The sequence below is a fragment of the Piliocolobus tephrosceles genome, chromosome 10 (genome assembly GCF_002776525.5).
Source record: "Piliocolobus tephrosceles isolate RC106 chromosome 10, ASM277652v3, whole genome shotgun sequence".
NCBI lineage: Eukaryota > Metazoa > Chordata > Mammalia > Primates > Cercopithecidae > Piliocolobus > Piliocolobus tephrosceles.
Window position 1 is genome coordinate 50,275,195 of NC_045443.1, and position 9,629 is coordinate 50,284,823.

The 9,629-nt window shown below is 46.3% G+C and overlaps 1 protein-coding gene across 12 annotated transcripts in view; it reads right to left on the reverse strand.

The window, feature by feature from the left end:
• Positions 1-9,629, reverse strand: part of CSAD (cysteine sulfinic acid decarboxylase) — a 31,288-nt gene that overhangs the window by 1,576 nt on the left and 20,083 nt on the right. For 9 of the 12 annotated variants that reach the window (XM_023211003.3, XM_023211004.3, XM_023211007.3 and 6 more), the window contains 6 exons: positions 2,330-2,446; positions 2,184-2,248; positions 1,822-1,903; positions 1,180-1,379; positions 941-992; positions 696-785 (listed from right to left, as the gene is read on the reverse strand). In XM_023211003.3, coding sequence (XP_023066771.2) covers positions 696-785; positions 941-992; positions 1,180-1,379; positions 1,822-1,903; positions 2,184-2,248; positions 2,330-2,446 — 606 coding nt within the window. Of the gene's footprint in view, positions 1-695; positions 786-940; positions 1,068-1,179; positions 1,380-1,821; positions 1,904-2,183; positions 2,249-2,329; positions 2,447-9,629 lie in introns of all 12 variants that reach the window. The other 3 variants (XR_004229170.1, XR_004229169.1, XM_031936309.1) reach the window with 3 other exon arrangements.

Below are 9,629 nucleotides of genomic sequence, written 5' to 3' on the forward strand. Positions count from 1 at the left end.
TTTTTTTTTTTTTTTTTGAGATGGAGTCTGGCTCTGTCACCCAGGCTGGAGTAGAGTGGCGCGATCTCGGCTGATTGCAAGCTCCGTCTCCCGAGTTCACGCCATTCTCCTGCCTCAGCATCCCAAGTAGCTGGGACTACAGGCGCCCACCACCATGCCCGGCTAATTTTTCTATTTTTAGTAGAGACGGGGTTTCACCGTGTTAGCCAGGATGATCTCGATCTCCTGACCTTGTGATCCGCCCGCTTCGGCCTCCCAAAGTGCTGGGATTACAGGCGTGAGTACCACTCTATCTTTAGGGACCAGGATATAACACAGCTCCTCGCCTCCAGGTGGCACTTCTAGACTGGCCTTCCCGGGTTGCTCTGTCCCCAGCACAGGTGATAAAGCTCTTCCATGATCTTTCTGCTTCCTATCTGCCCTGGGCCTGAGTTCCCAGCCCAACTGCCAGCACAGGGCTCTGTGTACTGCACACTGGTAACTTCTCTGACTTCTCCTGTAACACCCCTCGCTTCTTCTTACTTACCAGAAACATACCTTCCTCCCCATCCCCACCCCTACCCCTACCCAAAAGACAGCGTCCGTGCCTTAGAGCAAGAGACCAGAAAGGGGGCCTGCCATGCCACGCCCAGCCAGCAGGGGGCAGAAGCGCATCAGTTCCCTAAGGGGAAAGCAGAGCGGCAGAGCACGCCTACCTTGGACAGCCTTTCGTGGTAATCTGGGCTGTCCTGCTTCCCTCGCAGGCTGGGGGGTACGAACCAGAAACACACATTGAGGAACTCAGGCTGAGAGGAATGAGAAAGAGGAAGGTGTGAGCTGAGGAAGGGGGACCGTTTTCCCTCTCCCTGCCCTTTTTCCTCCACTAGGGCTTTAGTGGGGGTTAGGGGGCTGCAAAAGAGCTGGGCGGGGGCAGGTGCCACAAAAGAGAAGGGGGTCCTACCTCCATGACTAGCTCCAACCCTTCCCGCTTCTTTATTTCCTCCACCAGGTACCTGTGAACAGTGAGAAACCATAGGCGGGGAGGAAAAGCAGAGATCCAGAGACAAAAGAGGCCCACTTAGAATGAGCTACAGAGAACGAGAGAAAAGTAATCCCTGGGAGCAGGAAAGGGGGAGGGGCAGGGACCCAGGAGAGGGGAACAGGGATGACCCCCCACACACCCCCACTCCACCCGCCTACCGGGCAAGGGCAAAGGCCTGGTCGATGCGCCGTTCCAGCCCTTGATCGCCCTGTGCCTTCCACATGAGCCACAGCTTCAGACAGTCCACACGGCGGCCACACTGCACTACCTTGTCTCCCGTGTCCAGAGCCACATCGTAGAACTTGTCCTGCTGGAAAAGGTAGCTGGCCTGGGACCCATGGCAGCGCTTGAGCAGGTTCTGTGTGGGGGTGAGGAGACTATCAGACCCTACCCTCTCCACCGAGGCCTTCCTCCAGGGCTGCACTGCGGGGGTCTTAGCACAGGATACCCTTTTCTTTCCCTGGAACCAGGCGGCACTGCCAGGATGGCTGCCTGCTGGCTCCAACTTTCTTTGGGTTTCCTCTCAATACCCAGGGTTCTTCCTAAACTCTGATGGCAACTTCAAGCTAGAAACTCCAGGATACCTCTGACTCCAACTCCAAACTGGAAACGTTTCCCTTTGAAAACAGGACCCTGGGGGAGTGAAGGAGCCTAATACAGGATAGGGTGGTAGCAGAGATGCAGCTTCAGAAGGGATGGTAACGAGAACAGAGAAAGGCCTGAACTTTATCTAAGGTGGGATAGAGAAGGCAGAGCTCCAGAGAGAGGTGGGGCTGGTGCAGGGGCAGGGGCAGACCCACCGAGGAATCCTGGAGAAGAAGTGCAGAGCATTGCAGGCCTGCCGCCAGGAGCTTGTGGGGATTCCAGGCCACAGAGTCAGCCCTGGATGGGGTGGAGCAAAGGCAGGTCAGTGGCTCCTCCTCCAGCTGCCCAACCAGAGCTCCTCCTCCTTTTCCAGGCCCCCAGTAAAGATGCTTTGGTCTCACCCTCACCCCAGCATCAGGAAGAATTGCCATGTCTGACCTCCCAGCTCCAATCAATCCTCTCCAGTCCCCCTCCCCTCAGCCTCCTTCCCCAGCCATGTTAAACTCCCTAGGCCATGATGATTCTCCGGACCAATGGTTTGAAGGGTGGGATTTGGGAAGAAGGGGACTGTATGTACCTCTGGATCCCATCCAGGAGATGCCTATGTGTCTGTGACAGCAGGACGCTCCCACCCCAGGCAGCCTGTGGAGCAGGAGGAACAACGTGGGCCTTGGCCTTGGCTCAGCCCACCCCACCGCACCCCCAAGCCCAAGTCCCACTCACATCCACATGCAGCCAGAGCCCATGACGCTGGCACACATCAGCAATTGCCTCCAGGGGGTCAAAGGCCCCTAGCACAGTGGTGCCAGAGGTGGCACTGACCAGGAACGGCACAGCACCCTGTTGCCAAAATGTAGAGGGAGAAAGATGTAAAGTCATCTCAAAAGCAACTCAGAGCCTGCTGCTGGGCCTAGCTCTAAGCTCTTTGCATGCCTAAAATGGCCCATTTCAACCTCACAACAATGTGTTACTGTCCTTTTTAATGTACAGTCAGGGACACTGAAATTCAAAGATCCAAGCAGAAGCTCCAGAGATGGACTTTGAACCTAGGTTTTTATTTCCAAAGCTCATACTCTCAAAAAACTTGAATGTTTTACTGGCAGATCCAATGCTACTGAAAAAGGCATAGTGGCTCACACCTATAATCTCGACACTTTGGGAGGCCAAGGCAGGATTGCCTGAGGCCAGAAGTTCAAGACCAGCCTGGGCAACACAGCAAGACCCCACCTCTAAAAAAAGTTTTTTTTTTAAATTGGTCAAGTATAGTGGTGCATACCTGTAGTCCCAGCTACTCAGGAGGCTGAGATGGCAGGATTGCTTGAGCCCAGAAGTTTGAGGTTACAGTGAGCTATGATTGTGCCACTGCACTCCAGCCTGGGCAACAGAATGAAACTCTGTCTCAAAAAATATAAACAAACAGGCCAGGCACAGTAGCTCAGGCCTGTAATCCCAGCACTTTGGGAGGCCAAGGCAGGCAGACCACTTGAGGACAGGAGTTCAAGACCAGTCTGGCCAACATGGCAAAACCCCGTCTCTACTAAAAAATACAAAAATTAGCTGGGTGTGGTGGTGCACGCCTGTAATCTCAGCTACTTGGGAGGTGGAAGCCAAGGCAGAGGCATGAGAATCGCTTGAACCCAGGAGGCAGAGGTTGCACTGAGCCAAGATCGCGTCATTGTACTCCAGCTTGGTCAAAAGATCACGATTCTGTCTCAAAAATAAATAAAAAGGCTGGGCGCGGTGGCTCACACCTGTAACCCCAGCACTTTGGGAGGCTGAGGCGGGTGGATCATGAGGTCAGGAGTTTAAGACCAGCCTGGCCAACATGGTGAAACCCCATCTCTACTAAAACTACAAAAATTAGCTAGGCGCAGTGGCAGGTGCCTGTAATCCCAGCTACTCAGGAGGCTGAGGCAGGAGAATCACTTGAACCCGGGCAGCAGAGGTTGCAGTGAGCCGAGATTGTGCCATTGCACTCCAGCCTGGGTGACAAAGTGAGACTCTGTCTCTAAACAAATAAACAAACAAACAAATAAATAAATAAATTTGAATAGTACAAAAGTTTATGCAGAAATTGAATTAGTAATTTTTAAGACTACCACAGCTGGATGTGGTAGCTCATGCCTATAATCCCAGCACTTTGGGAGGCCAAGGCAGGAGAATCGCTTGAGCCCAGGAGTTCAAGACCAGCCTGGGCAACCTAGTGAGACCTCACCTCTACAAAAGAAAAAAAAAGTCTGGGCGTGGTGGCTCACACCTGTAATCCCAGCACTTTGGGAGGCCGAGGCAGGCAGATCACCTGAGGTCCAGAGTTCGAGACCAGCCTGACCAACATGGAAAAACCCCGTCTCTACTAAAAATACAAAATTAGCTGGGCGTGGTGGCACATGCCTGTAATCCCAGCTACTCGGGAGGCTGAGGCAGGAGAATCACTTGAACCCAGGAGGCAGAGGTTGCTGTGAGCTGAGATTGCGCCACTCCAGCCTGGGCAACAAGAGCGAAACTCCATCTCAAAAAAAAAAAAAAAAAAGAAAAAAAATAGGTGTATAGTGGTGCACTCCTATAGTCCCAGCTACCTTGGGAGGCTGAGGTGGGAGGATTACTTAAGCCCAGGTGGTCAAGGCTGCAGTGAGCCCTGATCGTGCCACGGCACTCCAGCCTCAGCAACAGAGCAAGACCCTGTCTCAATTTTTTTTAAGTTAAAAAGAAAAGAAACGCCCAGGTCCAGATGGCTTTGCTGATAAATTCCATCAAACATTTAACAAAAATTGGTAACAGATCACAAACTCTTCCAAAAGACAGAATATACAAAAATCAATTGTGTCTCTATACACATTAGCAATGAACAATCTAAAAATGAAATTAAGAAAACAATTTCATTTACAAAAACACCAAAAAGAACAAAATACTTAAGAATCGATTTAACAATAGAATTATAAAGCATATACTTTGAAAACTACAAAACACTGTGGAAAGAAATTAAAGACCTAAATAAATGGAAAGATGTTTCATGTTGATGAATGAACACAATTCCTATCAAAATCCCAGTTGCCCTCTTTGCAGAAATGGACAAGATGATCTTAAATTCATATGGAAATTCAAGAAACCCAGACTAGCCAAAAACAATCTTGAAAAAAAAGCAAAGTTGGAGGACTCACACTTCCTGATTTCAAAACATACTAAAAAGCTACAGTTGAATCAAGACAATATAGTCTACAGGATAGACATGTAGATCAGTGGAACAGAACTGAGAACCCAGAAATAAATCCTCACATTTACAGTCAACTGATTTACAACAAGGATGCCAAGACAATTTATTGAAGAAAGAATTGTCTTTTTAACAAATGGTACTGGAACAACTGGCTATCCACCTGCAAACAATGCAGTTTGAATGCCTTTCTCACATCACACCCTCAAATTAACTCATATTGGATCACAGGCCTAAATCTCAGGGCTCAAACTATAAAACTCTTAGAAGAAAATATAGGAGTAAATCTTTGTGAGCTTGGGTTAGGTTAGATATAACACCAAAAGCAGAAGCAACCAAAGAAAAGTAGATAAATTGGACTTCAAAATTTAAAACTTTTGTACTTCAAAGGACACTATCAAAAAAGTGAAAAGTCCAATAGCAAAGATATGGAATCAACCTAGATGCCCACCAACAGTGGATTAGATTTTTTTAAATGTGGCATATACAAACCATGAAGTATTATGGAGCCATAAAAAAAGAATGAAATCATCTCCGTTGCAGCAACGTGGATGCAGCTGGAGGCCAGTATCCTAAGTGAGTTAACACAGAAACAGAAAACCAAATACCACATGTTCTCGTAAGTGGGAGCTAAATACTGAGTCCACATGGACAGAAAGATGGGAATAAAAGACACTGGGGACTATAAGAAGCGGGAGAAAGGGGAGAAAAAGTTGAAAACATACCTGTTGGGTACTATGCTCACTACCTGGGTGATGGGTTCAATCATGCCTCAAACCTCAGAATCACACAATATACCCTTAGAACAAACCTGCACATGTCCTTACTGAATCTAAAATAAAAGTTTCAGAAAAGTGAAAAGTCAACTAGAGAGTGGGAAGAACATATCTGAATATCATATATCTGATAAAGGACTTACAATCTAGAATATATGAAGAACTCAGCAACAAAAAGACAACGTAATTTTTTTAATGGGCAAAGGATCTGACTAGACATTTTTTCAATAAAGATATATAAATGGCTAATAAGCACATGAAAAGATGCTCAACATCACTAATCATTAGGGAAATGCAAATGAAAACTACAATGAGTTACCACCTCATACCCATTTAGGATAACTACTATCAAAGTAACAGAAAATGGCGGGATGCAGTGGCTCACGCCTGTAATCCCAGTACTGTTAAGAGGCTGAGGTGGGAGGATGGCTTGAGCCTAGGAGTTTGAGACCAGCCTGGGTGACACAGCAAAAAGGAATTTTGGTAGAAATGTGTCTCTACCAAAAATAATTTTTAAAATTGGCCAAATGTCGCAGTGTGCACCTGTGGTCCCAGCTCCTTGGGAGGCTGAGGTGGGAGAATCACTTGAGCCCAGGAGGTTGAGGCTGCAGTGAACCATGATCGTACCACTGCACTCCAGCCTGGGTGACAGAGCAAGACCCTGTCTCAAAAAAACAAAACAAAGCAGAAAATAGCAAGCATTGGCCAGGCGCGGTGGCTCACACCTGTAATCCCAGCACTTTGGGAGACCAAGGCAGGCGGATCACGAGATTGGGAGATAAAGACCATCCTGGCTAACACCCCGTCTCTACCAAAGACGTGACACCCCATCTCTACCAAAAATACAAAAAAAAATTAGCCACGCCTGGTGGCAGGCGCCTGTAGTCCCACCTACTCGGGAGGCTGAGGCAAGAGAATGGTGTGAACCCAGGAGGCAGAGCTTGCAGTGAGCCAAGATCGCACCACTGCACTCCAGCCTGGGCGACAGAGCAAGACTCCATCTCAAAAAAAAAAAAAAAAAGAAGAAGAAGAAGAAAATAACAAGCATTGACAAGGATGTGAAGAAATTAGAATCCTTGTGCACTGCGGGAATGTAAACTGGTTCAGCCACTATAGAAAACAGTATGGCAGTTCCTCAAAACAATTCAATAGAATTACCATATGCTCCAGCAATTCCACTTCTGAGTATACACCCAAAATATTGAAAGCAGGGTCTTGAAGAGATTCCAAACAACAACTCAAACAGATAAATGGATAAGCAAAATATGGCATATATGTACAATGAAATATTATTCAGCCTTAAAAAGGAAGAAAATTCTCACATGCTACAACGTGGATGAACTCTGAGGACATTCTGCTAAGTGAAATAAACCAATTGAAAAAGACAAATACCACCAGGCACAGTGGCTCATGCCTGTAATCTCAGCACTTTGGGAGGCCGAGGCAGGCAGATCACAAGGTCAGGAGTTCGAGACCAGCCTGGCCAAAACATGGTGAAATCCCCTCTCTGCTAAAAATACAAAAAATTAGCTGGGCGTAGTGGTGCGCACCTGTAACCCCAGCTACTTGGGAGGCTGAGGCAGGAGAATTACTTGAACCCAGGAGGCGGAGGTTGCAGTGAGCCGAGATCGTGCCATTGCACTCCAGCCTGAGCTACAAAAGCGAAACTCCGTCTCAAGAAAAAAGAAAAGAAAAAGACAAATGCCGTATGATTCCACTTATATAAGTACTTAGAGTAGTCAAAGTCATGGAGACAGAATGGTGGCCGCCAGGGGCTGGAAGAGGGGGTAATGAGTTGTTGTTTGATGAGTATGGAGTTTCAGTTTTACAAAATGAAGAGTTCTGCTGGGTGCGGTGGTTCATGACTGTAATCCCAGCACTTTGAGAGACCAAGGTGGGCGGATCACTTGAGGCCAGGAGTTCGAGACCAGTCTTGCCAACATGGCAAAATCCCGTCTCTACTAAAAATACAAAAACTAGCCAGGTTTGTTGGCAGGGGGCCTGTAATCCCAGCTACTCAGGAGTCTGAGGCACAAGAATCGCTTGAACCCAGGAGGCAGAGGCTGCAGTGAGCTGAGATTGTGCCACTGCCCTCTAGCCTGGGGGACACAGTGATACTCTGTCTCAAACAAAACAAAACAAAACAAAAAAACAAGATGAAAAGAGTTCTGGAGACTAGTTGCACAACAATGTGAATGTATTTAACACTACTGAACTGTACATGTAAAAATGGTTAAGATGGTAAATTTTATGTTACACACACAAAAAAACAAGTAGAACTGGCAGCAGATTCTCAACAGAGACCCTTCTGGCATGTTGGGTGAGTCAGTTCTTGTTCATGTAGAGCTATCCCTGTACACTGCAAAAATGTTTAGGATCCCTGTTTCCCTCTCAATAAACACAGTAATGCCCTCTGGCTAGTGTCACAACACAAAGCAAAATAAAACAGTTCCACACACTTCCAAATGCCCACTTGATGACTAGGAGAGTGGGGGTGGATGGCAGCACCAGCCCCAAGCAAGTACCTATGGATGAGGAAGGCTATAGGTGGGGTGGAAACAGTCCAGGCAAAGGGGGGAAGCTGCTCCAGCCCCATATCTTCAATTCCAGAAATATCCCATGGCCTCTGCACACACACAGAATCTTCTTGTCTACCCAAAGGGGTACTACCTAGTTCATTTCCTTTCTCCCTTCCAGTCTCAGCTCAACCATCCCTTCTGAGGGAAGCCTTCCCTGACTCCTTAACCTCCTGATTAGGTCAATTCTCCGGTATTCTATGCTCAAAGAACACAATGTACCTCACCTTCATAGCATATATATATATATATATATATATTTTTTTTTTTTACATATATTTATGAATGTCAGTCTTCCTTACTGGAATAAAAGTTCTATGAAAAACAAAATGGGTGAAGGATCTGAATAGACATTTTTCCAAAGAAGATACACAAATGGCCAATAAGTACATGACAAAATGCTCAACATCATTAGTCATCAGGGAAAATCAAATCAAAACACAATGAGATCCCACTTCACACCCACTAAATGGTATAATAAAAAAAGATATGACAAGTGCTGGTGAGTATGTAGAGCAATTGGAACCCTCATATACTGCTAGTGGGATTGCAAACTGGTGCAGCCACTTTGGAAAACAGTCTGGCAGTTTCTCAAAAGGTTAGATACAGAGTTACCATATGACCCAGCAGTTTCACTCCTAGGTATATAACCAAGATAAATGAAAACATATTTTCACACAAAAATCTGTACACAAATGTTCATAACAGCATTATTTCGTAAGAGTCCCAAAGTGGAAACAACTCAAATGTCCATCAACTGATGAATGGATAAATAAATGTGGTATATCCATTTAATGGAATATGATTTGGCCATAAAAGAAGGGAAGTGCTGATACACGCTACAGCTTGAAGCGTATTGCTATGTAAAAAAAGCTCATCACAAAAGGCATGTATAATATGATTCCAGAATTCGGAACTGGCAAATATAGAGACACTAACTAGGTTACTGGTTGCCTAGAACCGGGAGTTCTGGGAGAATTAGAGACCGATGGCTAAAGGGTATGGGGTTTCTTTTGGGGGAGATAAATGTTCTAATACTGACTGTGATGATGTTTGCACAACTCTGCAAATATGCTAAACCACTAAATAGTACCCTTTAAGTGGGTGAATTACGTTAGGTGAATTATATGTTATGTGAATTATATATCAATAAAACTATTACCAAAAAAGTTTCTATAATAAAAAGAGAAACATCAATACTCTAATTGCGGCCCTTACTGCTACTCAGAGGTAACATCCACATATCAGTAAATATATACTGTTCTAAATAACAAAAATGGGCTCATAGGGAGGCCGAGACGGGCGGATCACGAGGTCAGGAGATCAAGACCATCCTGACTAACACGGTGAAACCCCGTCTCTACTAAAAAAAACTACAAAAAACTAGCCCGGCGAGGTGGCGGCGCCTGTAGTCCCAGCTACCCGGGAGGCTGAGGCAGGAGAATGGCCTGAACCCGGGAGGC